The sequence below is a fragment of the Chamaea fasciata genome, unplaced genomic scaffold, assembly GCF_029207755.1.
Source record: "Chamaea fasciata isolate MVZ Bird 193981 ecotype frontalis unplaced genomic scaffold, bChaFas1.0.hap1 SCAF_14, whole genome shotgun sequence".
Lineage (NCBI taxonomy): Eukaryota > Metazoa > Chordata > Aves > Passeriformes > Sylviidae > Chamaea > Chamaea fasciata.
Window position 1 is genome coordinate 12,225,985 of NW_027094099.1, and position 27,088 is coordinate 12,253,072.

Here is a 27,088-nt window from a genome sequence, read left to right on the forward strand (position 1 = left end):
CCACCCTGCTCCCTCAGGTCTGGGGCTGGCAGCTTGTCTCTGGGACACGAGCCAGCTTGGAAGGATCTGTGCCTGGGTGCCTCCATCCTGGCTGGGTTTGGGTTCTCAGCACCACTGATCCTCTGCCTGACCAGACAACAAGCTCAATTTCCACTTGCTGGCAGGAATTGCAGTTGGCTCTTTGGGAGAGGGATTCATTGAGTGTGTACAGGACTGGCCTTTACCTTGCTCAAAGTTCAGGAAGAGCACTATGGATTTGCAGTTCCCCTAAGTATTCCTGCACCCAGAAATCCTTGACACCACAGTCTTTTTTGGCTGTGTGGTGTCTTGCATCAAGGTCACAGCTGATGACTGATGACATATTGCCCCAATATCGGCTCTCTCTCTCCCCTCAGATGTTGCATTTCCAGACTACCAGATATGCCAAGGTACACTGTGGATGTTGCTTCTGCAGAGAAATTTCTCTCCTGGATAAATGCTTTGTGTGTCCTCCTGCTGCTGCCAGGAGCAAAGCCAGGCTGTTCTCAGAGAAATGGGATGGGTTATTTCTAAATCCAAGAGGGAAGGTGTCAACTCACAATTGTCCTTTGAGGTCAAAAGACAGCACAAAGCATCTATAAATTGATGATCCAGTCAGAGTACATTAAATAAATATCTGCCTATTAGTTCAACTCCAAGAGCCTGAAGGCAAAATAGCTTTTCCTTGATAAACAGCAATGAGCCAATGTTTTCCTGGCCAGGTCATCCTTGATTTGGGAATGAGCTTCCAAGTATCATTCTTTAAAGAACTATAATTGTTGCACAGTAGAAGAGAGCCCATTACAGTGCACATGCCCCATTAGCAGTGATTTATATGCACTGCCACATTTTTTCTTTACTTTTCATTTCACATTCATTTTCCTCTTCTGCAGGGCCATAAGGTTCACATTCCTGGTCAGTCCCAGGTCCTCCCCAGGATGACATCAAATGACCTCATGGCCCACATTAGTAAAACTACCTGGTAGAGCTTTGGAGCAGCAATGGGACAGTCTGGAAGAGCAGCAGCATGGGCTCATCCTGCTGTCACCACATGGAGCCAGCAGCCTCATCAGGTTCTTCACTTTGAGGGCCAAGCAAATATTTAACAAGTTCCCCTTGCACTACACCACAGTTCATTATCTGGTCTCCCAAGCTCCTTCAGTCAGTAATATCCTCTAATTGATGTGATTTGGCACTTGGCCATGGAGTTAAATTGATTTGTAGGCCAGCAGGAGACAGCAGATGCCCTTTACACTTGAGGAAAGTGGCATGTGGCTTTGTTTACTGGCTGCTGCAAGGGGATGCTGTGGCAGGAGATGCCTTTTAGGGGTGCAGGAAGGGGGTTGGCCAGCTTGGTGTCTTCTGTCCACAGCCCCTGTTGGGTGGCAGGGTGTGACTGCCACCAGTGAGTGCCTGGGGATCCCCCCAGGGATGAAATTCCCCCTCCCTCCTTGACCCCAGGGGTGCTGGTGCACGGGGTGAGAAACAGGGAATTCCCTTCTCTAAACCAGGGCAGGAGGCACAAGGGTGATTTTTTGACCCTGACCTTTTGAGGGGTGCCCCAACACAGTCTCCCATCTCTGGGCTGGAATCAATCCCTTTCTGGGGCAGGGGAGTTGCCTCTGGTTGTGTAAGGGCAGGAGGAGCAGAGACATCCTGCCTGTTGCCTTCAGTTGTGTTGATTATCACATTTCCAAATTGCTTTCTTGCAATTTATTTTAGGGCACAGTCATGAAACTCTTGCTCAGGAAGGTCTACAAGTTTTAATATCCCTATGCAAGTCGCCTTCAGGATTTCACCTCCAGCATATTAACACTGTGAAAAAAGGAAGTCAGCATGGAACCTCAGCTCTTATCATCAGCCTAGTACTCTGAATATTTAAGCTTACTTGAAAGCCTCTTCTTATAATTATGAGAAAAAAAACACATTAATATGGTAGAAGAGTTAATAATCTCACTTTCCATTTCAATCATCTTATTCATATTCTGAGAATTTTAAGCTAGCGTTGAAATCCTTTTCTTATCACACCAGAGAGCCACATTCACCTTTAAGATATTTATTGATAATTAAAAACAGATCAGATTACAATCACTGATATAAAAATAATACATCTGAATAAAGCAGAATGGCTGGCAGAGGTGGGAGGAGGGTTCCTCCTTGGATGTCACGTTGCTCCAGTCCTCATGGATGGGACAGGGCTGGAAGGATTTTTCCTGAGCACTGGCCAAATCCCACACGGTAGCCGTTGCCCTGGCAGTAACCTAGGGACAGAAAACAACACACAGTTTGTTGGATTTTGCCAGGAATAAAAATGAAAAAAGGCATAAAGAGACTGAAACGAGGTGAAAACATTTCAGATGTGCAATGGGGGGGGGGAGGGGGGAGGAAGAAAAAAAAAACCCAAAAAAAACCCCAAAAAAACAAACACCTGGAAGAGTTTATCCCAGAAATATGAGAAAAAAAAGAAGCACAAACTGTTAAACACAGCAATATGCAAGTTCAGTGAATTGATCAAAGAACAAACAAGATGTGCCAGCAATATTTCTGTTTTCAAACCTAACCTGCAGCACCATCAATCTACCTGGCAAACTGATTCACTGCCTGGCCCAGCCCTGCAATTAATCAAATAAATCTGGATTCTCTTTCTGCAGCATCAGGGCTGCTCTTGGGATATCAGGATGCTGGCAGCCAGAAAGGCAGTCATTAAACCCCCTCAAACAGCAGGACCTACCCTTGCAGAGGCTGTTTTACTTGCTAAAGTCAAGTGGTTTAGTTCCATGAGAAATTCAGCATCTGGCTCCAAGTTCTCATTAATCCTCTGTTACATAAGAGGGTGTGGAAGCTCTGCTGCTGCTGCTGCTGCTGCAGAACTCATGGGACTGTGACAGCATCTCTGACTATGGGATGACTCCAGTCTCCCCCTAGTCCTGTGTGATGGAGGAGATGACATTGGGACAGGGATGCTGCAGCTCTTCTTGGTGCCATGGGCCAGACAAGCTGCTTCACCAACAGCAGCTACCAGCAAAGCTGAAGGCAAAGCAGGGGAGGGGACACAACCAGGGCCTCCTGGCCCATCTGAGAAGTCTGCTCTGGCAAGAACAGCTGAGGAGACCTACTGTAGCTTCCTTCTGCTACAGCAGCTGATCAAAGGAAGGACAAGTGGCACATGCTGCATTTTAAGGGCTGATTTCATAGTTAGAGATGGAATTTCCTGATGGAATAAATCACCTGCATGTGATAAAAATCAGCTGCCTTCAAGAAGCCAAGCAGGAGCTCAACAGAATAGACCCTAATTCTCACCCTTAGCACAGATCAGTGGAAAACTTCCCTGAGGAAGAGAAAGGGTGGGCTCAGGCTGCAGGGCAGCCAAAGTTACTGCAGCACAAAGAGAGACCCTGGCAGCTTGAGCCCACAGTGCAGCTCTCTCAGCCAGGCTGAAGTTAAGTTTTCCAAGGACTTTGGTGTCTCTAAGTGCTTGTGTAAAGCCACAGACGCCGTCCTGGTATCTGCCAGGTGATCCTCATCCTTCAGCAGCAGTGGAGTAAGGCACTGTAAGGCTCAGCTCAGCTCAGCTTCCATTTGACTCATTAGGCTTCACTGCCAGCTTTCCTTTGAGCAGCAGCTGATTATTTCAGTCCAGTTTGGTTATCCCTGCTGTCAGGCACAATTTAGAGCAGCACCAAGGAGCAGCACACTGAACAAAGCAAGCCCTGTGCTGCCAGCAGCCCTGGCCTGAGCTCTGTGTGTGCCAAGGGTTTTTGCAGGCAGCTGCCAACACCACCAGGAGCCCTTACCCTGCCATGCTCCCTTCCCTGAGACACTCCTTGGGAGAAATATATTTCTCTCATTTTATGCTTTAGGTCTCTGAAATAGGTCCCACATGGGAAGCAAGAATACAAAGTTGAAACAGGAAACCAGAAATGATGCGTTGAGCACTTGGTAAGAGCTAATGGCAGCGCCTTGGGAGAGGATGGAATGCACCAGCCCTGCCCCAAGGGTGCCTTAAGGCCCTGGACCTGCCATACATCACTAAATAAATAGGAGCAGCTCCCAAACTGTCCCAGCAGACAGCCCCAGCAGCCCCTGGCTCTTTGCAATGCCCTGTCACAAACTGTGCTAGTGTGAAATAGGCCAGCAGCTTGATTAACATGGGAGTGTCCCACTGCTGTCCCCCAGCATAGCAGCAATGCCATCATGCCGTTTTTGAAGATTAAAGACATTCAGAATTCAGATTTAATGAATTAACATAGCTCATCCTGGGCATGAAGAGCATGGCTCATGGGCTGGTCCGCTTTGTCCCGAAGCTGGCTCCCCCTGCCAGCAGCTCCCAAACTGCCAGGTGCACCTTGCCAAAAGGGAAATGAGTGTGTAACCCCACAGGGATGTTCATCATCCCTCACTGTACCCTAATTTAGGGCTCCTGGCATAGCTACTGGAGGGAGACTGGGGACTCTGGAGGGCAGTGTGGGACTTTGGATTGCTGGAGGAGTGTCCCTGGATGTATGGGGAGCCTGCAGAGAGCAGTCCAGATGCCTCCATACTGCAGCATGAGCAGTCACGGGGCTGTTGGGAGGCTGAAGGATGTCAGAGGCACTGGGTACTTCTCAGGTTCATCATCTGTGACTCTGTAGCACATCTCAATCTCCAGTTGTCTCAGCATTTTCCTCTGTCAAACTGGCAGCAGCTCACAGAAGCATGATTTTCAAGGCTATTGGGTGGGCTGCCAGGCAGGAGGCACTGGGGCTCTGGCTGCAGCACCACCAAAACCACTACAGAGTCATTGCCAGGGGACTGGAATACATACATTACTTTTTTTTTTTTTTTTTTCTTTTAATCACAGAAAATTCTTGGCTTCTCTTAAATTTGTTTCAGAAAAAAATCGATTACAATTTTGAATTGTTTTGTCAATAATCCTGGGAGTCCTGGTTGGATTGAGCAGGCCCAGGTATGTGGCACATATCAGCATCACAGTGTGAAGAAGCTGCCCAGGTGTTTGTCACTCACATTTTCTCTGCCCTCAGTCACACCTGTGGAGTCTTTTCCCATTGTTTGAGCCCTTTGTTCCTGTGCAGATATCTCTGATCACATCAGCAGGATGGAGCTGCTCAGGGCCAGGTGTGGCACTGGCTGGATCGCAGCTGGTGACACACAACATCCTACAGGACATTCCCTAAAATCCCAGTAGGTCACAGAGCAAAGATATTGGAGGCTTGAAACAAAAGTTTCTCTTGGCTGTTCTTGCCAAATACTTGCCACCTCAAAGCCACAAAGATGAGAGGAAAGGAAAAAATAGATTTGTTTTGCACTAGGCTTTGGGTTAAAAAGAAGTAGGAGTGGGATTTAGATCACAAAACACCGTGGTAGATTTTAATTCATAAAATCCTCAGATTATCAAGATAAAAACTAGAACCACATCTCAGCATGAAAAAGCTCTCAAGCAGAGCCCTTTTCAGAGGAGAGCTGGTCAGCTGCTCTGGAAGGCTTCATGCTGTTTCCCACATACTTGATTTGCAACATTTAATATGCCTGGGTTACAAATGAAATATTATTTGAAAAATAACTTTTTTTAGCATTTGCCAAGCTCTGCTCCACATGCAAACTTGGACTGTAGTGGAAACAATTCATCAACTGCTCCTAGTCCTGGGGTATTTTTACCCGTAAAAGCAAACCTACCTCCATCATCTCCTTGTTGCTCATACAGTGGCATAGCAAGAGCAGTAAGGACTTAGTAAAGCAAATAATCTAATCTAGAAAGCATTTATAGCAGGGAAATATCCATCCAGCTGCTTTAGCCTCCTCACAGGTAGGATGGAAGCAGCTGTGCTTGCATGGCAGGTATGTATAGAATATCCCAGCTCCACACCAGGTGCTCGTCCTGCTGGGATCAACCTATGGAAATGTGTACTTGCTGCAGAGTAAGAGCAGTTTTTGAGCCATTACCTGTCAAAATTACTTCATCTCCATCCTGCAGGAATTTACGAGACTGTCCACTGCCAAGAGGGATTTCTTTTGTTCCATTCCAGGACAGCTCCAGCATGGAGCCAAAGCTCTCAGGTTCCTGCAGCAAGAGTTCATAAAAAATAATCATTTTTTAGTATCTTTCTTGCTGTTTCCAGCTTCTTGCTGCTGGGAGCAGACACACAAGTACACTACCTTTACAGAACAGAGTGTTGCTGTTGATTTAATTCATTGATACATTGGGTCTTTTTCCTGACTTTGCATTTTAATTTCTTGCTGGCTGTTAAGCAGTGATGCTTACAGCTGTTATCTGGTGTATTTAACATAGTGTTCAACCTGTTAAAGCAGTTTGGGTCTGCCACAGCAAGAATGGAAACAAGTGGAGGAGACTTCTACAAAACCAGTGCTAGTATGTAGTCATGTTTCAGATTTTTAATTACATTTTGTTCTTCAGAAGAGCAAAGCTGGTGTTTTTGAGTCTTTTATGTAATTCTGCAATACAATAATCTGAAGATTCAAAAAGCACTCAGAAATGCTCAAAAGTGAAGTACAGGCATCCCAGCTTGCAAGCAACTTACCTGAGGCTGTCTTTGTGCCAGCATGGACAGGATTTGTATTTGGTGATTCAGAAAGTGAGAGTTGCCCAAATACTGCAGCCACTGTCCAAATGGCAGCTCAAGGGGAGTAACAGCTTGTGAAGCTGGCTCCAACTTCATGGAAGAAACTAAAAGTTATACCCAGGCACCTTCTACATTCCTTTCAGAAATAAAAAGCTGCATTTCATAGAGGGTAAATGGATTGTGAGGACGCTTCCAGACAGATGTTAATTTGCATCTGTTGTAAAATAGTTCTTAGGGAAAAAAGTACGGGAGAGATCAAAACCCCAAAACTCAACAACATAAAAAAACAGCCAAATAAAAACTCTACCAAACCAAACCACTTCTCACTGTGAATTTGGGGCTACCAAAGCAGCACGCCAGAGTGCCTGGGAAAGAACGGCAGATGGTTTCATGGTGCTCGGATCAGGAAGGGTTTAGCCCCAAGTCCTGCTCTGTTGGGTTTGAGTTGCTCACCAGTGGCTATCATTGTTTCAACACTTACAGGTCCACTGATGGTGCCAGAGGCCAGGAGGTCTCCAGGTCTGAGGTTGCAGCCATTGATGGAATGATGAGCCAGCTGCTGTTTCATGGTCCAGTACATGTGCTGGGGGAAGGAGAAGAGGGGCTAAAGCATGGAAGCAACCAAGGACAAACTTCTCTGGTGGGCCATTAGGCAATGCAGAATGGAGTCATGTGCCCTGGCCTATGGCATTCATAAAACCCACACTCTAGCGTGCAATTTAGTCCCTTAATTTTGTTCTTTAATTTCAGCTGGATGTAATTTTTCCTCTTCTTCCTCTCTAAGACCAGTACTGCTGACCCAGGCTCCATGATCACACCCAGTATTTTAACAGCCTTGTAGAAAAATCTACTTATTACCGATTTGCTGACTACTGATTTACTGATTAAGGTAATTGCTATGCAAAGAGCCAAATGTGAATATAAAATTGATTGAGAATTGCTGCAGCTGGCACACAGATCTCCTGGCTTCAATGAGTGGGTGGAGGCAGAGCCACCACGCTGCCCACAGAGGGGATGGGGCAGACCCAGGCTGGCAGCAGTGAGTGGCATCTAAATTAGAGCTGTGACTGCAGAGCTGTGTTGCAAGAGGCAATTTCCTCTTCCTGTGGTCCTCTGTTGTCATGGCTCCCTGCCAAATGGGCACAGAGCTAAGGATGCTCTGAGCACCCCAAACTGAGCAGCAGAAAGAGCTGTCCCCTTCATCAAGCATTTAGGTGTTTCCACCTCACAGGGAGGAACTATCACCATCTTCCAATGGTGGAAACACCTGAGTGTTTTTCATTTTTTTGAAAATTCCCCTCTGTCTCCTGTGCAGACACTCAGATCAGATCTTCAGCTGCACTGGAATGGACTGCTCAGGGAAGTGGTGGATTCACCATCCCTGGAAGTGTTCAAAAGGTGTGTGGATGTGAGGGACATGGTTTAGTCACGGACTTGGCAGTGCTGGGTTAACATTTGGACTCGATGATCTTGGAGGTCTTTTCCAACCTTAGTGATTCTATGACTCTATTCTATGAGTCTAATGTAAAAAGCAGTGTTTGAAATTGCCTGGGCTGGAGCTGATGGCATAAGCAAGATTGCAAATAAACAAAAGATACTGGAGTCTTACCTTGAAATTGGATCTGCATATAGTAGTTGGCGCACTCATTCCTTCTCCTGCAGAAAATAAAGAGTAAGAAAGAGAGAAGTAATTTTTTTGTGTTGGATGAATGATGTTGGAGTCTTTTTATTTTACAGATGGATGGAGACTTCTTTTATCACTGTAATCCCTAGGGAGAAACCAGTAATACCATTTTCTATTGCTATGAAGACTGGGATTATGTAGAAAACAAGTGTGCGGATTGCACTGGAGCAGCATCAAGCTGCCCATGTCCTATCTCTGCTCTCCTAGGGGAGAAACACCTGGACCCAGTGGTCAACTGGGCCATAAGATGGGGACTGAGTTGGGTTAACATCTGGATCCCACACAAATCTGCTCATTCCATGCCCTCATGACCCCTGCCTGTGCAAGGAGACCCTCAGAGACCCTCCTCAAGGGAAGCTGACCACCTGAGGGGCATTCCCTGCTTGGCACCTTGCTGCACAGCCAGCTGGGAGTAGGAGCAGTTCTGCCTCTTTCTCTGACAGAGGCAATCTAGGCAAAGCAGGAAAAGAAGGAGCCCAGAGTCCAGAGCAAAGTGTCTGAAAGTCGTGGTGGTGCCAGAATATTTAATTGGTAATTCCAGCTTTTCAACCCGCTCAGCTTTGCCATACCTTTAATAGCAACAAAGAGCTTGATGTCAAAAGTGTAGGGCTCTTTATCCTGAAGGTAGGGCAGCGGCTTAGGGTCCTAAAAGCACATAAAACACATCATAGTGTTTTATAAACAAAAAGAAATTTAAAAATCCACAAGACATTTCAGTGAGTATTGGTGTACCCAGCCTGTGCTGCACATTCTCACTGGTCAGATTATTGCTTTGCTTGGTCTCATGCATACACTTTTAAAGATCTTTCTGAACAGACATGATATCCATATAATCCAATTCCTTTGTCTGCACAAGGTTTACAAAGGCCATGCCCATCATTTCAGCACGGATGTTGATCCATCACAAATAGAGTGCCAGCACACCTTTGCTCTGTGCCTGCACAGAGAAGATGGTGAGGTTTCTACAAGACTCTGTTATCATTTTAACCACCTACATAATGTAGACAACAGGAAATGCTTGAACAATGCTTGTTCTGGCTTGACTCCACCCTTTCTCCACCACTTACTGGATGCTAAGTGTTACCAAAGACCCAGAAAAGCTCTGAATAGTTTATTTTCCAGGTGTTTTAAAGATGATTTTTTTGCCCCGCTCAAGCAGGATGACAGTACATGTGCCAGCGCCAGTGACATCAATGAGCACTTGAACTCAGAGGGCCCTGGTTGCCCTCATCTGCTCAGAAGCAGAATCACAACTGTAAATTCCATGGAGACAACCCTTGGCATGGATGCAGCTCAGTGATTTCTACTGATGGGACCGTTCAACTCTGCTGCCATTTTTGTAGCACTGCTTTCCTTTATTTCAACCTTTTCTCTTGCTGACCTGGACAGGGTTGGGCAACACAAATGGCATGAGAGCATCCATGGTGACAACCCAGGGAGAGATGGTTGTGCCAAGGCTTTTGCTCAGGAAAGGACCCAGAGGAACATATTCCCACTTCTGGATGTCACGGGCTGGGAAGAGAATATTCAAAGCAATGCAGTTAAACATATCCTAGGAACTGCATATCCATCAGACCTGTGAAAGAGTAACATTAATTGAAATTGCTTCCCCCTGCCTTTTCTAGTTTTTGTGCCCAAATCCTAGTTTAAATCCATCCATTTTCAACCCAGTTTTCCTGGATCAGCTAGATTAGGATTATAAATCAGTAATAAGTAAAACAAACCAGATCATCCCCATATAACCAGTATTTTTACCCCCACTTTAATTATTCCTTTTATACCCAGCTAATGGTCTTTGCCAGTCATAGGAAGAATTTCAACAAGCTAAATCTTTGAAGAGACTGAGGGATTTGTGATTGCCAAATTCTTTTCCTTTCCCTGACATTGAAATGAATCACCATCCTTGCTATCACCATTCTAGGACTCCTCCACCCCTGCAGAGAAGAAACTAGACTGATATTAGCTCTTTCATAAGTAAATAAATCTTCATTAGGCAGCAATTTCTGGTTTCACTAATTGATCAGAGATGGATTGATACAGACACTGAAAAACACAGGCAACACTTCATTTTCACCCCGTGGTTTCAGTGATTCTACCATTAAAATATGTAAGTGATGCCTGTCTAGGGTTTCCCCTGGTGCTGTAACCCCCTCTCCAGGCAGACCCCACAGCCAGTTACCGCTCCAGTCATTCATCAGGACCATCCCAAAGATATGCTCCTGGGCCCTGCTGATGGGAATGGGCTCCCCATACTTGTTTCCAGGACCTACAAAGAACGCCTGAAATCAAAAAGCAGAATTCCGGTTATGCTTTTGAAGCTAAAAATCTTTGCTGCACAGAGGGTTACAGACAGCAGCAACAGAGGCTGGGCAGGATGAGTTTTGTACCATTTCCCACACACATTTGGACAAAACCCATGGCCTACTCCCCTTTTCTTCCCTTCCATGAAGCTGGCAGGCTTGAATTACTTAAGAGCTCTGTGTTGCTAAGAGACAGGCACTAAACAAGGGCACGATGTTGTCAAAATGCAGGAGGAAAAACGGTCCCTCCTAATTACAGTCCGGATGCAGAACAGGTTTGCCCACTGAAGGGACTGTTTTCTGCAGACAGTGAACAGGAAGGAGTTTAAAGTCATCCAAGGGGATACTGAATGTGGCTGGAGCCTGATGAGACAGTGGGGAAGGACAGGCAGGTGGAGAAATGTGCCCACTAAGTAAAGTAGGCCATGAACTGGGTGCCTGCACACATTCCCTTAGGAATCCACAGCCTGCACATGAGAGGGTTTCATAGGGAACCTCAGTTGTCTCTTTCTGTCTACAGTAGAGAAGTTTTCCCTTCTTTTCTTGCAGCAGGCAGCAGTAGAACTCAGGCTGGAAAGCAGAGCTATGGCAACACCACAGGAACCCCACTTTATGGGAACCCCACTTTATGGTTCTGCATCTCCCCTTATAGCACTGATGGGCAAAGCACACAACATTAAAGACTTTCACTACATTTTTATAACTGTTTCCATCAATATTACACTTCTTCCACAACTTTTTTTTTTGTTTTAAGGGAAAAAATCTGGAATAAAACATACCAAAATTATATGCCATTAAAATGATATAAATCTTAATACAATCCTATGAAGCACTCCCTTCTGGACCACACTAAGCCACAGCGTGATGTGCCTTCCCACCGTGTTTCTTTACAACACCCACAGCACAGGTTTTAACTTTCCATGCAGGAGAATCAGGAGTTTGAATCCCGCTGCCAAGAACTCAGAGCTTCCTCTGCTCTAGCACAAAGTACAGACAGCCTGGACTTCCCAAAGCCCAGCGTCCTTTGATAGATCCTGTCTGCAGTGCAGAGATAACTGATGATCAGGAAACAGGCTATGGTGGCTGATGAAAAGAATTCTGCTGCCTGACTACACCACTGGTGCTCAGCTTCGGCCAGGTGAGTTTTTTCCAGCCTGAGAGCTGTATGAGCAAACCTCCCAATGGGCTAAGGCATCTTGCTCCTTATCCAAAGCAAAGATTTGTTCCACAGAAATCTTTACTGCCTGCAGCACTGATGGCTCAGAGACGAGCACAGGAATGGACCTTATGGGACACTCAGTTCAGAAGGAGCTAAATCCACCCCTTCTTCCCTGTTTCTATTTTAACATTTTTTAAGTCACAAGGAGAAAAAAAACTCTCTCACCATTTCTAACTCAATATCCAGACGTTTACAAGCACCAAACACTGGAGGTTTATCTGTGGGTAGAAGAAAGAATATTTTACATCAGGAAGGCAGCTAGGAAAATAGAAGTAATGGCCAGAAGAAACAGCAGCTGGTGCTGCTTGGCATGGACCAGAAGGTGGACTCAAACCAGGGCTTTCTCTTGCCCGGACCCCAGGATGGGCTTTAGGCAAGGCGTCCCAGACCCTTCCACTCCACTACTCTATGATGTGGAGCAAAATTAAAGAATAAAAGAAACAAGAATTCGTGTTAAAATTCTCCCAGAGACTCACCATTGTCAGGTTTGGTTTGTCCCACAGGTCTCCGAATGGGCGTCCCAGACACCACAACAGACGATGCCCGGCCGTGGTAACCCACAGGTAAGTGCAGCCTTGGGAAAGAGCACCAGGGTGCCTGGGTTAGCTTTTGTGTGTGTGCCAGAGCAGCTTTTTGGGGTGGAAGCACCACGGGAGTGTGAGGTACAGGGAGAAGGAGCTCTGTGTACATGGGCACAGACCTCAGCACCTTGCTCTGATATAAGGATGGAAGTGAAATGTAATCCAAAGCGCTGATGCAGTCTTAATGCACTTCTGTGCCACTGCTCCAATTAATTCTTAAACCCTGCTCTCTTGGCACTCAGCAAAACCTAATCTATTAGGTACATTTGTCTTTGAACTGGGGGGCTGCACAGTAACTGGTGTGGCCACTGCACTGTGGCAATGCAGATTCAGCTGAGGCTGGGAGCGTGTGGACTTTGGTTCTGGTATTGAACTCTGGACAGCACTGATTCTCATCTGCTATGAACTGAAACCAGTGTGATCCTGAAAAACTACTCAGACCTTTTAAACATCCTGTATATGTACAGACAAGCCTGAAAAGCAATACTGCACTAGAGAATAATCCAAGCCACCCACCAGTTTGGCATCAGAGCGTTCTCCTTCCCCCTGAACATGATCCCAACGTTTGTGGCATGTTGGCGTGAAGAATAGAAGTCAGTGTAATCTCCTGCACGAGGAAAAAAAGCCATAAAATAGGGATCAGTGGCAGCAAAGTCCCTCATCTGCAGAGGCTGAAGCACATCACGGGCTGCTGGCAATGAAAGGAGCAGAAAGGGAGACAGGGAGAGCACTCGGGGATGTCATTAATAGCATAAAGGGGTGATTAACAGTTCACCTATAAATTATGCAGACAAAAATGGCGGCTTTTTTTTTTTTTTCTAAGTCTCGGGTAGAGAAGAGGAGGGAAAACGCAGGACATAAAGCAGCAGCCCCCTTTCCAGAGGCAAGGCAATTCCCCCTGCTTTTCCTCCAGCCGGCGGTACCCGGCGCAGGGACTCGGGCGATACTCAGGACATCTGCTGCCCTCTGCTGCCATTCCTGCTAACAGCTCCATCCCTCCGGATCCACGGGAAAACACAGGAGAGGAGGGGAAAACACAAATTGGGAGGGTGTCTTTGCATGATGTTGGTTAGTGAGCTCGGTGAGTTATCCAGCGGCTCCAGGAGTAAGTTATCCCCTGCAGTTCCAGCCTCCCAGAGGAGGACACAGTCGCTCAGGAGAAGCAAGAACCCGCACAGGATAGACCTACACATCAGTGCTGTGGAATCCTAAATGCCTTGTGTCTGTGTGATACGGCTCGGTCACAGCAGGGCAGTACCTTCCCAGCGCTCACGGGAGCCAGGAGCCAGCAATTTTCTGACAAGACATGCTCAACCTGAAACTGTTCTCAGGAAGGCATCACACCTATGGAAACTTCTCATGGTTCCTCTGGGACAGGCTGGACTTTGTCCCAAACCAGGGCTGTGCCCCGTGGGAGGCAAAAGCCAACTCAGAACAGAGCTTGGATAGCAAATGGGCAAGTTCACATCCCTGCCTCTATGAAGGTCATGCCCTCAAGTGACTTTGATCAAGTTGGTTTGGGTCCAAATACAAATTCCTGCTAAAAACAGGAAATGCTTATATATATGCTTATATGAATATCGCAATCCCGAAAGAGTCCATGACCTCATGGGAGTGGGGGCATGATCTGGGATGCAGACTAATGGTCTGGGGGTGGAAACTCCTGCTTGTTTGTGAGGCTGTGCTGGAGTATCTGCCTCAGAAATCTGAATTATTTTCTGATGGCAAAAGGGGAAATTGTTGGAAACTGAACAAGTGTTTCTTTCCTGGCTCTAGTCACAAAGGCCTTTGGTGATGCCAATCTGATGACAGGAGTTATGTACCACCAGACACCCCTGATTTAGTGGAAATTGCATCCAGGAGTGCTCTGGCTGCTATTGAGCTTCCTCATGCTTTTATTCTTGTGCCACAGACAGCGCCTACCTTTCATTACGTACAGTAATCTACTTCTGGCTGCTGCAAAGCCCATTCCCTGTCACAGCTATGATCTGTCTGTCTGGGCAAGCTGAAAATGAAGTAGCTGCTGGCTGTGGGAGCACAGGGCAGCACCAAGGAGCCCTTGGCTGCGGGGGACTCACCAATGTGAGCAGGCAGGTGCATCGTCGCACAGGCTTGAGGTACAAATGCTCTGAAATAAAAAACGATGCCTTCAGATCTTGGAAAGCTTGCAGCTCCCACCCATAAAGAAGCATGGAAGAGGCTGACTTGCTCTCCCAGCTCCTTCCTTAATTTAGTTTGCAAAACCTTGCAGAAAACAAACAAACAAAAAACACCTGGCAGAAAAGGTGGTGACTACACAGGCTGCTGTTACTGGGATGGCTGGACCAAAAGGAGCAGGGTGTGAGTGGGGAGGGGGCATCCCTGGGGCTGGCTGGATTCCCAAGGGGCACAGAGAGACCCCTGTGCCCAGGACACCACTGCCTCTGCTGCATGGGAAGGATGAGTTCATGTGGCTCCTGGGCTGTCTGATTTGAGCTGCTGGCTCTGTTCAGGGAAAATCCACGTGGCAAGCAGCAGTTCAGCCCCTCTCCTGCTCATGAGAGCCTAAATCCTTCCAATCCCCCTGGCAGGACAGGGAGGAACAACTGCTTGCTGCCAGGGCAGGCACTTGTGGTGCTTAAAGCATCACTGGGGACAAACGAGAGGTGTGGGATTAATGGACACACATGTTTTCCAGCAGCACAGCACAGAACAGAGCACAGTCCTCCTCTCCTGCCCCTACACCGCTGCATGGCCCCAAATCTGAAGGCAATTTGTGACCACAGTTTTAGCAAAGTCAAGTGGTGGCCGAGGACAAACTGGGGGGGGGGGGGTCTGCCCATGTCTGCTCCAGGTGTGACAGGCAGGGAGGGGGGCAGAGGGGAGGGGGGAGAGGTGGAGACCCTTGAAGCCATGTCTCCATGGAAAGCCATGGTGGAGGGGCTGTGGTGAGAGGACCAGCCCAGCCCTCACCTGTGTGGGCAGCCCTGCTCGGCCCCACAGAGAGGCAGCAGGTCTGGACACACCCAGGGCAGAGCTCGCAGTTTCCACGTGGAAGGTGACACCCTGGATCTGCGGGCAGTCACAGGATTAATCAGAGATTAATCTTTACGTAATTAAGAGAAGGAAGCACTCGATGTGCACAAACCCCAGCTAATTCCCACGTAGGAGGCAGGTGGCCACGTGAGACTGTTGGTTTTGGTGCCCTGTCACTCAGGTGACGCCTCCCTGTGCCTGCAGCCACCCTCTGCTCCCTCACCTTCTCCTCAGCTCCGTGTTGTCCCTCAGGGTGGGCTCTCCAGCCGACAGCAGCTTTTGGAGGAAAACCCTGGCCTCGGTCCACGCTGGCCGGCCCAGCCCCATGAAGGCATTCAGGGTGGGCTGACAGTGACACAGAGGTGGGGGGAAAGAAATGAGCACAATTTGCTTATCCTTCACATGCAGGAAGATGTCCCACACTCTTATCCCAGTGTTGCATGCCCATGGCCGGGGTTATGAGGCTGTGGCTGCCCAGACCATCCATCCCCCTGCCCATAGCTGCCCACACCCCCATCCACACCCCACAAATCCTCTGCAGCAGGACCTGCTGCGTGTTCGCATCACCCCATCCTAACACACCACTGCAGGTCCTGGTGGCTTTGATATCTCAACCAGCTGTGGCCAAAGGTCGTTTGCATTCACCTTTATCTTTAACAAAACCTCCCCATCATTAATATCCCATCCATGGAGAGTTGAAGGCACAAGCAGGAGTGAATTAACATTTAGGCTTCATGTCATACACCTGCTTTGCCAAAGGCTGATGACACTTTCCTGGAAAATGACCTTTGGATGCCTGATGCCCTTGCTCTCCCTGCTATCACACCTGTGATGGTTTTTGCTCTACCAGAACTCACCTGACAACCTATTTCCAGTTCATGTTCATTATCTCACCACAAGTTGCTAAAGCACCTTATGGAATATTTTTAATATGTGTGTGGAAATTAGAACAGACTCTGATAAATACCTGGTCAAAGACATGCTGGTGTTTGGCAAGAGCTGGTCCGTTGAAAAGATGTTTAATGACGCTGAGATCCAAAATCTGCTCTCCAATTGCTACCCCAAGCCTGTGCCGAGGCTGCAAAAGCAGCAAGAGGAGGGGGAAAGAGAAGAAGAGTTTGTGCTTGTACCCAAAACTGCCCCAAAGAGGGCATAGGGGAAGAAAGTGACCACAGAGAGCTGAACCCATCCAAGACAAAGGTCTGGTACCACAGCAATGGACCATCAAGAGCCAGTCTGAGTCTGGCTGCTGAAAAATGTTAAACCCTGTGGAGAGAGCATCACTGCAGACTCCCTGCAGACCTTGAGGGGTGAAAAGAGCCTCATCACCATATTTTGGAGAAAGGACAGCACAACAAGCAGAGGTTTCTCTCCCTGCCCTCTTTCCCCCAGAAAGAGACTGACTTGCTCATTAACACCCCTCATTAATGACAAGCATTGCAGAATAAGCCCATACATCTGCAATATGCTGTCAAGTAGGAAAACACTACTGCTCCTTCTATAAACAGGAAACAGAAGCATAGAGACGCTATCAGCAGGATGAATTCCATCCCTGTGGGCATGCCACTGGAGAAACGGGCATTTCGGCACCCTAGCTCCTCCTAAGAGGACTGAGGGTGCTCTGGACTCCCCTGGTGATACCAGGGAGCACACCATGCTCAGGCACATGATTTCTGTGCCACGTCGGATGAGGCTGCCCTACATCGCCATCCTCACACCACACGAGGAGCCCAGGACCCGCATGCTGAGCCCAGCCTGGATCCCTGCTGGATCCTGGCTGCAGGAACAGCATCCCACACATGGGGAAATGTGACAGATGCAGTCCAGGAGACAAAGCTCCTGTTCATGCCCTGGAGCCAGCGGCGACGGCGGGGCAGCAGCACCGACAGACCCACGGCAGCTGCACGAGGCAAAAAACACACCACAGCCTCCATTATGTGTGTCTTTGGGCAAATAGACACAAATTATTACAGCCACTCCAAGAAGCGGCTCACCAAAATAACTGTCTTCAAAGATCCATGCTATTAAACCTATTTTTCAACCTTTAATTTCCAAACAAGATTCCAGATGTGGTAGTCAGTATTTATTCAGCAAACATTCCTGCAGGAAAAAAACCCAAAAGCTAAAGGTCATATCAGGTTAATTTGTAACTGGGATAGTCAGGAATGACACCAATTGTTTTAGCCTGAAATCATTAAATCATTCAGGTACTACCAGAATATTATTCTCCTAAATAATTTCTCAAATAATTTCTTGCCTGTCATTTCACAGGATCTGAGTGAAGATTTTTTTTCAGAGAACAGTTACTGGGGAAGGCAGAAGAATAATCCAAACTTGCTAGATAACAGCATGCACATTTAGGAATAGATTAAATGCATCATCTCATTTTATCTTTGGAAAATATCACATCAGAAAACACAATCTTCTGTGGTTTTGTTTCGGGTTTTTTTTAAATCTACATGGACAACTAGCAGAAACCAGGAGATAATCACGAAGTTTCCATAAGCAATGACAAATAAATTCTCCACTTTTTCCTTCTGAGAAGCAGCTCTTGGCTTGTTTTTCTCCAGGAGGACACATCTCTGGAGCTTCATCCCATCAGGCACTCAGAGGTGTGAGGTTCAGCCCAGCTGGGCTCAGATCTCATGAAAATTGGGAACTGGGAGCTACCTCCTTGGCAGAAAGGCTGAGCCACATTTTCTTACGTGATCATAAAAGAGAAGGCCTGGAGCTGGCTCAAACTGCAGGCTTTGGGTCCAGCTTTAAACATGACACATTTGCACACATTTAATGCAGCATTGCATAAACATACACCCAATAGAACACATCAGGTCAGCTGCAAAAACATGTAAAAAAAACATGTACAAAAACATGTAAAACACATTTGGTGCCCTGGTTGAATGCTTTGACAGCCACCAACAAAACTCCCCAAGAGGAGTAGTTAATGGGGCTTCTTAAGGGTGATGGTGTGATTACAGTCACAAAGAAAATGAAAGACTGAGTTAAAAATAAAGAAACTGAGTGTGAAATGTGCTGTGCCTCCACATAGGGAATGGAAGGGTCATAGATTTAATGATGTCACAAAAATGACCAAAACCACACAAGAACTACTGTACATTTTAGCCAACTTACATCTCATCAGTATTAACACTTCTGATTTCTTTTGTGCAGTTTCAAAGAAGCTGTAATCAAAATAAACCACACTAAAGAAAAAGACAGTGTGGCAGCTACAGCTTTGCCATCAGGTCAGGAAGCCCATGAGTGTCTCAGGCTGGGAAGTCTTCCTTTATCCCACACTGCTGGGAAATTCTGCTCTCTCATAGCCCTGGAACAATTAAAACACCCAAGAACAAAGTTCCCTGTTACTCACCTCCTCCTGCGTGGAGAAAACCCCATAGGGGAGGTTTTGGAGAGGAAAATCTGAGTCCTTGTCTACCTGGATGAAAGACATGCTGAGCCCTGAGCAGTCCCTGCTTACACACAGCTCCTAGGCACTACGCCCCTTCTGTGGAGGAAGATCCTCTCCAGGTGGTGGAACCCGGAGCAGAGCATCAAATCCCACCCTCTGTCCCCAGACACAAACCAATCGCCGCTCCCTCACCATCCCACCCCTCTACCTGGTCCCTGGCAATGGTTAATCAGTGCCAGAGGTTTGCCTGAGTCAGCAGCTGTTAATTGTTGCCAGCCAGGCAGTGACCTGGTGAAATGGGGTCTTCCTGCTCACAGTTACCTTTCCTGGAGGTATTTAAGAGATGTTCAGATGTGGCAGTTAATTTAGGGGTGGACTTGGCAGCGCTGGGTTAGCAGCTGGGCTGGATGTTCTTGGAGGTCTTTTCCAACCTTAACACTTCCATAATTTTACAAACCCTCACATGAAACTGAGGTGTTCCTAACAGGTAACTCGCTGCGGGTGAAGGATCCAGCAGCTCTAAGACCAGAGGTAACTGCCCTGGTTTAACTTTGGAGGGGTCACTTATGCGCCAGGGCCCCAGTGAAATGATTATGTCCACACTGATTCTCCCACCACAAGCTCACCAGCCCTTGGGAAGTTGCACGATTCACACCTGAAACTGCACTTCTGTGGTTTTTAGTTTTGCAATGCTGCTGCACCTTGTTGAGTTCTTCCATTGTCTCCAGATAGTTCCAACACCTTAAAATCAGAGACGTATGTGCAACCATAAAGAACAGGGATGCTGGTGCTTCTGCTCCAAGTCCCAGCTTTCTCCCACTTGCAGGACAAAATTCACTCATTGTCAGAAGTAGAAACCAGTGAGGGAACATCCCTGAAATTAGAACTAAATCACAAAGGCCACATCTTTCCAATAAAAACAGGAAGACGCTTGTGATTGCCAAGCCAAAGAGTTGATTTGCTGCTCAACACTTTCTTTAAATGTTTTCAGCAGAGGAGTCATTAGAAGAAATGCAGCAAATGGTACAGCCAGAGACTCAGTGCAAGATGATACAAGAGCATCGCCTGTGACAGCTGCTCGCTCGTTGAGACACAAGCTCACAAGGTGCTGTTTGAAAAGGGGTCTAATTTAAACATCACAATGCCTAGCTTTTGGAAGATTTCCTGTAGAATTTCCCAACTGCTGGAAATGTTGGACTGTTTTAAACACAATGAGATGTTTTGTGGACAGATTATAGGATCTGGGCCATAGAACCTGCTTATTCCAAAACTGAAACAAAATCATGTTGAAAACCTGTTCCAGTAGTGTCCAACGTGAGGAGACACATTCACTCAAGCATTTGTAGCGCTGTGAATGTGCTGGTGTTAAATAAAATGTTAATCTGCTAACCTCAAGCTGACACAAAATACAGACTGAAGTGCAGATCAACCACCAGGATAATGCAGGGCCACTGCTAAAGCAAACAAACACGACACACAATTCTCAAGTGTCACGGAAAGGTGGACATCCAATCTAAATGTAAGTTTATACAACAGGACCATAAACTCCTTCAATATTAACTCTGAGCCCCCTGCACCAGCCAGACCAAAGGAGGTTTATTAGATGGCTTGGAGAAGGGACAGTGTGGAAGCAAAACTCCCCAATGTGGTTCTGCTTCATGATGGACACTGCCAGGTGAGTATCCTACTGTGTAATCAAGAGCCAGAAGAGCAGTTGCTTCATGACTGGTGGGGTGGTCAAGGAAGTATGTGAATACTTTTCTTGTACCTTACTCTTCTTTCAGGCACCAGAACACACAAATGTAACAGGTTCTTCCCTGCCCTGTGAAGTCTAGGGTGTCTTCTCTCTGTCTGGCCCAGCAACATCACTGTCAGGTGAAAGGTAGATGGGTGAAGAGGGCACAGAGGAGAGAGAAAAGGATATGCTTAGGAAAAGAGAGAGACCAGAAATAGGGAAGAGGGAGGAACCAAAGTGAAAAGGATTAGAGAATAGGGAAGTAGCAGCAAAGAGGAAAGCAAACAGAAACACCCACCAAAGGTGACACTGCCGCTCTTCCATGCTCTGTGCTGTGTAAGAGGAAGTTTAGCAAATACTTTGAGGAAATACAGGATCTCTGACCCGTGATAAGGCAGACCATTACTGAAACTTGCCAATAAGTTATTTATTCCTTCCTTCCTTTACTATAAATTCCATGCGCTTCATAGATTGTGGTTAGGCCATTTCTGCAAGCACAAGCTACTTCATTTATTATTTGGTCTTGCAGATTACTTTCTGTAACTACCAGAGAAAGCTCCTTCTGTTGCACACTTTATATCCTAAATGTAGTACTTTATCTACTAATTGCCAGCCATAGCTTCTAAAGAGCATTCCGAACTTTAAAGGATGGAGCCAGCTTTGATTAAAAATTTAATGTTTTAAATAAAGCTGCACAATCACATTTGTTTCACAAATACTCCAAGGCAGCAGCAAGTCACTCAGTGAGATTTCAACTGCAGATCAGGACCATCTGGAGAGGAGCTGGTGATTCTTTATTAGTAGTTAATACTGTTAAGTTTGGTGACAAGCAACACTGGCTGAAGTTTCCATGGCACTACATAAACCACCTTTAAGTTATGGAGATGACCTGGGTTGAGGCACAGACTTTGATCTCAGGACAGGCAGCCTTGAAGAAAGAAACTTATTGAGCACCCTCACAAGACAAGCAAAGAACTCCTCCAACAGTGTCAGGGTCATCTGTCAGACGGCGGATCCCAAATCCCATAGCACCATTTCCTAGAATCACACATGTGACTCCACAGCCTACTCATGGCCAAATCAGTTTTCACCTTTAGGTCTGGCCCAACTGAAGTACACTGCCACAATGTCACAAATGCCCCAAATTCCTGCCCAAGAGATGTGCTGCACAGGAAGCATGGAGAGCTCTCTAGGCAGAATCAACAGACAAAGTCTGGAAACTGCAGTGTCTCTGGCAGTTACAGGTGAAAAGATAAAACTCATCAGCATTTAGCTGGCATTGGGTAGACGATAGCCATGAAGAAATACACTTTAAGGAAAGTAATGGAAGGTCCCCATTAAAATAAAGCAAGGGAAGTCCAACTTACATATGCCAGTGACAGCCACAGGGGCTTGGATTTTTTCAAATTTTATTTAATCAAAGTTAAGACGTGGATAAACATAAATACAGCACAGATACTTCAGATCATTCTTCATATTTGTGTACAGACAAACTGATGGATGTAATCCCAATGAAAACTGCAGTCAATGAAGTGCATACAGCCTTCCCCCCACACACACAAAAACAAACCCCAATTTAAAAAAAAAAAGAAAACAACAAAAAACCCCACACAATCTCAGCACACACTCTCATTACAAATGATTCATACATAAATAGGTAGAGGGTGCAAACAAGCTAATATGCGAACATGTATAACCTCTCGTTAATGGGAAAAAAAACCAGAAGCAGCCATAATGATTAAAATACATTCAGTTACTGATAACTAGTTGTGCCATACAAGGCATTATCAATAAAAAAAAAAAAAAAAAAGGAAATTGTGCTGCAGAGAAAAGCTATATACAACAAGAAAATAAACTGCAAAGTTAACGCATGCATGTTTTATCCTGGAAAAGCACAGCCCTCCAATATTTTCTCCATGTTTGTTATAAAAGCCCTCTGCACTCAACTAAAATTAAAATGATCTTAAAGGATAATACTTGTAAAGTTTACTTAAGTCTTCAGCCACAGAAAACTGCAATGAAAATAATGTTCAGAGTCATTTTCAAAACAAAAAAAAAAAAACCAAAAACGAAAACAAAAAAAATCTATTCATCTGATGACATGCATGATTAAAAGGTCTAGGCAAGATACACTGCTCTACGTTCCTGATGACTAAGGAAAAAAGCTCAAGTCAATTTAATCTGCAGATGGTCAGAAGATTTTTGTATTCCAGCAGAAGCAGCAGTTCAGATCTTCTGGATCTTTTCCCCAACAACTACAGGATTCTCTTTTCTGATTTTCTCAGCAGCATCAGCTTTGTAATTGTAAGAGCAACTGTGTACATCTGAGTAACGGTGCATTCCACAGTAAACGTTCCCACACCGACATTCGAACCCTGTGGACAGAAACAGCAGCTTAGACATTTCAACATTCTTCATTACACTGGTTTGCTTTAAATCCTGAATGTATTCACTCACTAGCAATAAATCTCAGTCACCAGTGTCAATCAATCAGCCAAAGAGCCTCTGCTGCAGAAAGCATAAGAATCACAAGTAATACATTTTTAAGTGATTACAGCAAGATTTGACTTGACCATTCTTTCTTTTTTTCATGACACTGTAGCACAGAACATTCCTAGAAAACTCCTGCTCTTTTGTGCTATGTTTATGAATCTTCACCCTCCAAAATTCAGGCCCTTTCACTGGACCACTGCAAAGTGAATGGCAGCAAGCCATCATCCAATTCCTTAGCTAAGTAGACTTCCAAAAGGAAGTACTTGGAATTATGAACTTCGCTTTAAGACAGGAGGCTGAAAAACAAAATGATACATGAATGACTAATCTAGTAAGAGTCAGCTGAAAGCACCTTTGACTGTCATTTCAAATCAGTGTCAAATGACCAAGCCCCATTTTCCCTTTAAGATAACATTTCCAAGGGCCAAAGCCTAAACAAGCCTAAGGAAACTGAAATCAGTATTTCTTACCAGTCAGTCCAACCTTCTTCCTGCACATGAAACAACGATTCTTTTTCTGTTTTGGTTTGTCAAGTGACTTGTCCTGTTCTTCAGGTGTAGGCTCTGCATTCTCTGACACTGAAGCTGACATTAAAAAAGTTAGTAAGAACAGAGGAGAAAAAAAGTCTGTCTCTCCCCTTTTATGTACTACAATAATCTAAAGCCCATGTTGTACATTTGGCCATTTTGCTGCAGCTTCCATATCTGAAGTGCATTGGTCTCTCCACAGTGACTGGAACCTGCTTCTTCTAAACCTTTGATATAATTTAAGAAAAGAACTCACCAAATGCTTGCAAATACCACAAAAACAACCAAAGGAATAAACATTAGGTTTAACAGCAAGATTCAGCACTGTCAGATCTGGGAAGAAGATCCAACAGCCAAATGTTTCCCCACAGTGTTACTCATCCAGTTCCCAAAATCTGCTTGCAAGAACCACTCTGTGTAATAGGATCAGTTGAGCCAAACAACCTTGTTCAAAACCTGAATCAACATTATTTTTGTTGAAGACTGCAACATGGAAGCCACACAAAACACAGCGTTTCTGAACAATCTCTACAACTGTGATGCTGCTGCTCTTGCACACCTAGAAAAAGCCTACACAGGACACAGTCACTACCTGGGGTAAGAAACACCAGCTCAAGAGACCAGACTTACAGGGTGGAACTACACTGTCCTGGAGCCCAGGAGGAAGCAGGTAAAAACCTAATTTTAAAGACATTTCTCCTAAGGCATCTTTCAAACCTACTTTAGTGTTCTCTCACTTCTAAAAGAAACAGGTTACAGGTTGTGTGGGAGAGTACGAACAAGTAATAGTAGGATTTGCCTGAGTCAAGTAAAAATAGAAGTTGGCTAGTTTTCCTCAAGTATTTGCACATTCCTCACATTACAACACAGAAATAGAAACAAAAAAACCCAACTTCACTTCAAGAAGGGCTAAGAGCCAACCTCTGCCTACCAGACATAGCTAGACCACAGCAGGACAAGTCTCCAGTGAGTAAGATACACAGAAGTTGGGAGTATTTGCAGCAAAGAACAAAAGCAAGCTCCAGCTGGGAGGAGTGTGGATGAAAGCAGAGCTAGAACCACTGCTGTAAGGAAGGGAATACAAGAGCAAGCTCAGACATTTGTCAGGGAAAAAGCTGCAGGCATCTCTGTGCAGCTGGACTTTTGTTTGTCAGAGACTGTCAGATGCAGTTCTGTGCTAGCTCTTCACCAGCTGACAGCTCTTCTGCATGACAAATCCAGTGAGGTTTTTCATGTGCTGCTATTCTGATCTTTTTTTTTTTTTTAAGGAAAGGGCACTCATCAGTTTTGCTATGTAGCAAAACATTGTACTAAGCAACATCAGTGGATAGCAAGATACCTGATCACCAGCAAAGACTTTGCCTGAGGGGACAGTATATTCCACAGGTTAATCTAGCAAAGATACTATTATACATGGTCTATTAAACCCTTCTAAGTCACCATCTATGTTACAAGCAAAGCTTCCCTTTGTCCCGAAATTTATAACAATTATACTTTGCAAAAAAAGAAAAAACGGTTCAATGGCTTTAAATGGCTCTTAAAGGGCACATTTCTGAGTGGGCATAATATCAAAATGATTGCAAGGTAAGAACCAAAATCAGCAAGGACTAAAAGAGGTGAGATAAGTACCAGAAGGAGTAAGACTTACTCAAATGAACTTTTGTAGTTTTACACAAAACAGCTATTGCATAGTTTATTAATTCATTAAGACACATTCATGCCATGAGCCAACGTTCTCCAGCTTGCATTTCCTGTTGTAGCAAAATCCAGTTACCTCAATGTAAGTTTCACTAAGAGCCTCTGTAACTATTAGCTAAATTTAGGAAAAACTGGCACTCTTCCCTGCATAACAAGGCTCTCATACACCCTTACTTACATTTTCTTTGTGCGTATGGCTCTCACATTAAAAAGGTTTAAAAATATTTAAGAGCGGCTGCTCAGTGTAGAACTGAGTGGGAAGATTCTTCTACTGCACAAGTTCCTTTGTATCTACTGTAGTAACCATAAATTTTAGGTCTCAATTTGCTTTTGAATAGAAGTCAGAGATTTGAACCAAAATCTTTATTATAATCACAAATATCCCAACCACTTTAGATGACCAAGTGCCAGTGTTCAGTCTATAAGCTACCTGTGATGACCACAGCAGAACAAAGCCAGGTAAGATGCAATACTGCCCAGCTTGGCGAATGCAGAAAATATGTTGCAGCCACTCCCAACTGCTGGACTTCACCTGGATTCCAGGATGCTGCTGCCTGCTTTCCTTGAACCAAGTCCTCCCTTCCCCCAGGCCCAGCCCTGCCTGCAGCCAAAGAACAGAAGCCCTGGCAGCACCAGTACAAGCTGCTAACTAACCAAAAAGGAGTAAATAATGAACATGCATATATTTCTGGAGTTGACAAGTTGGGCTGGCCACTACAAGTTCCCTGATTTACAGAATGTGTTCCTAGCTGACCAAAACAAGCAGAGCCAGGATTTCCTCCTAAAGGCACAAGCTTTTCCTATTGCTTTGCTTGAGCCAACCCCTGCCTGAGCTTCAGTGTGCTCTGACTGACCACAAAAACAGCATCCACATGATAAAATGCACTCCAGCCTCTGCACCCCTGCAGGCACAGCACAGCTCTGTGTGTGCAGCAGGAAACCCAGTGCCTCACCTCTTCTCTCTCTGGATGTTTTACATTCATCACCCCTGCATTACTGGGCAGAGATTTTAAAAGAGAAAGGTTTTTCATTCCTACAGAAGAGCATGAACAGCTACATTCACTTCTTAAGGGCATTTCACTAGGCCTAGGAAGAAGAACCCCCACACCTCCAGAGGAGTGAAATGTGAAGTTAATCCAAAAGAGAGTATCACTACTTATGAACATTTTGAACTGACATAATCAGCCTAAAATACACTGTTTCAATGTTAGGAAGTGACAAATTAAGTAAGAGCGCACTCACCCACAGAATGTAGTTTTAAATCTTTCTGTTGAATGTTTCCTCTCTCCCTGGAGCATTCACCCAGTAATATCAGGGTATCCTGCATTATTTTATACACTTGTATCATAATCATACTCTACCTCTGAGTCCCTGGTACTATCACAGAAGTGAGAAGCATCCATCAATTCCTTTCCAGTACTGTCTACTAAGCCAACATGTCTACTGAGCTAACCCTGATAAAACTGGATTTGAACTTAACTGTTTTGAACTTAACCTCACTAAAATCCAGATATGCACAAAATCAGGTGACTTCATTCAGAACAATATGTATCTTTTAGACAGTTAATCCAATTTAACTTTGTACTTTGGTTTTTCAAATAATAACCACACCACAGGGCACAAGTGATGGCATTTTGCAATGCTAATAGTACATGCTCCTCTCCAATTCACAACAAGCTTGAAAATCACAGAGGCTGTTTTCATTCTCAGAAGTTTTCAGACTCAGAGGGTCTGAGAGTCCATCCATTAGTTGGATTTATACTTTTAGTCCCATGCTCTCCAGTTGTAGGAGCTCCATAATGTTTGTGGTGGAGTCCTCCTGCCTTCCATG

At 45.4% G+C, this 27,088-nt stretch overlaps 2 protein-coding genes across 5 annotated transcripts in view; both read right to left on the bottom strand.

Moving 5' to 3' along the window:
- Positions 1 to 2,058: 2,058 nt before the first annotated feature.
- On the bottom strand, positions 2,059 to 18,954 carry FAH (fumarylacetoacetate hydrolase). Its single transcript, XM_066196159.1, has 14 exons — positions 18,766 to 18,954; positions 16,363 to 16,473; positions 15,619 to 15,740; positions 14,459 to 14,508; positions 12,897 to 12,987; positions 12,276 to 12,373; positions 11,965 to 12,017; positions 10,460 to 10,559; positions 9,662 to 9,792; positions 8,850 to 8,925; positions 8,206 to 8,252; positions 7,078 to 7,179; positions 5,959 to 6,076; positions 2,059 to 2,279 (listed from the first exon to the last, which is right to left on the bottom strand). Exons 1-14 carry the CDS (start codon positions 18,844 to 18,846, stop codon positions 2,200 to 2,202), a joined length of 1,260 nt encoding a protein of 419 aa, XP_066052256.1. The 5' UTR covers positions 18,847 to 18,954; the 3' UTR covers positions 2,059 to 2,199.
- Positions 18,955 to 21,931: 2,977 nt separating this feature from the next.
- The window catches only part of ZFAND6 (zinc finger AN1-type containing 6), a 36,357-nt gene continuing 31,200 nt past the window's right edge, over positions 21,932 to 27,088 (bottom strand). For all 4 annotated transcript variants that reach the window (XM_066195964.1, XM_066195962.1, XM_066195963.1 and 1 more), the window contains 2 exons: positions 23,503 to 23,616; positions 21,932 to 22,914 (listed from right to left, as the gene is read on the bottom strand). In XM_066195964.1, the coding sequence (XP_066052061.1) occupies positions 22,766 to 22,914; positions 23,503 to 23,616 (263 nt within the window). In that variant the 3' untranslated portion in view covers positions 21,932 to 22,765. The remainder of the gene's footprint in view (positions 22,915 to 23,502; positions 23,617 to 27,088) is intronic.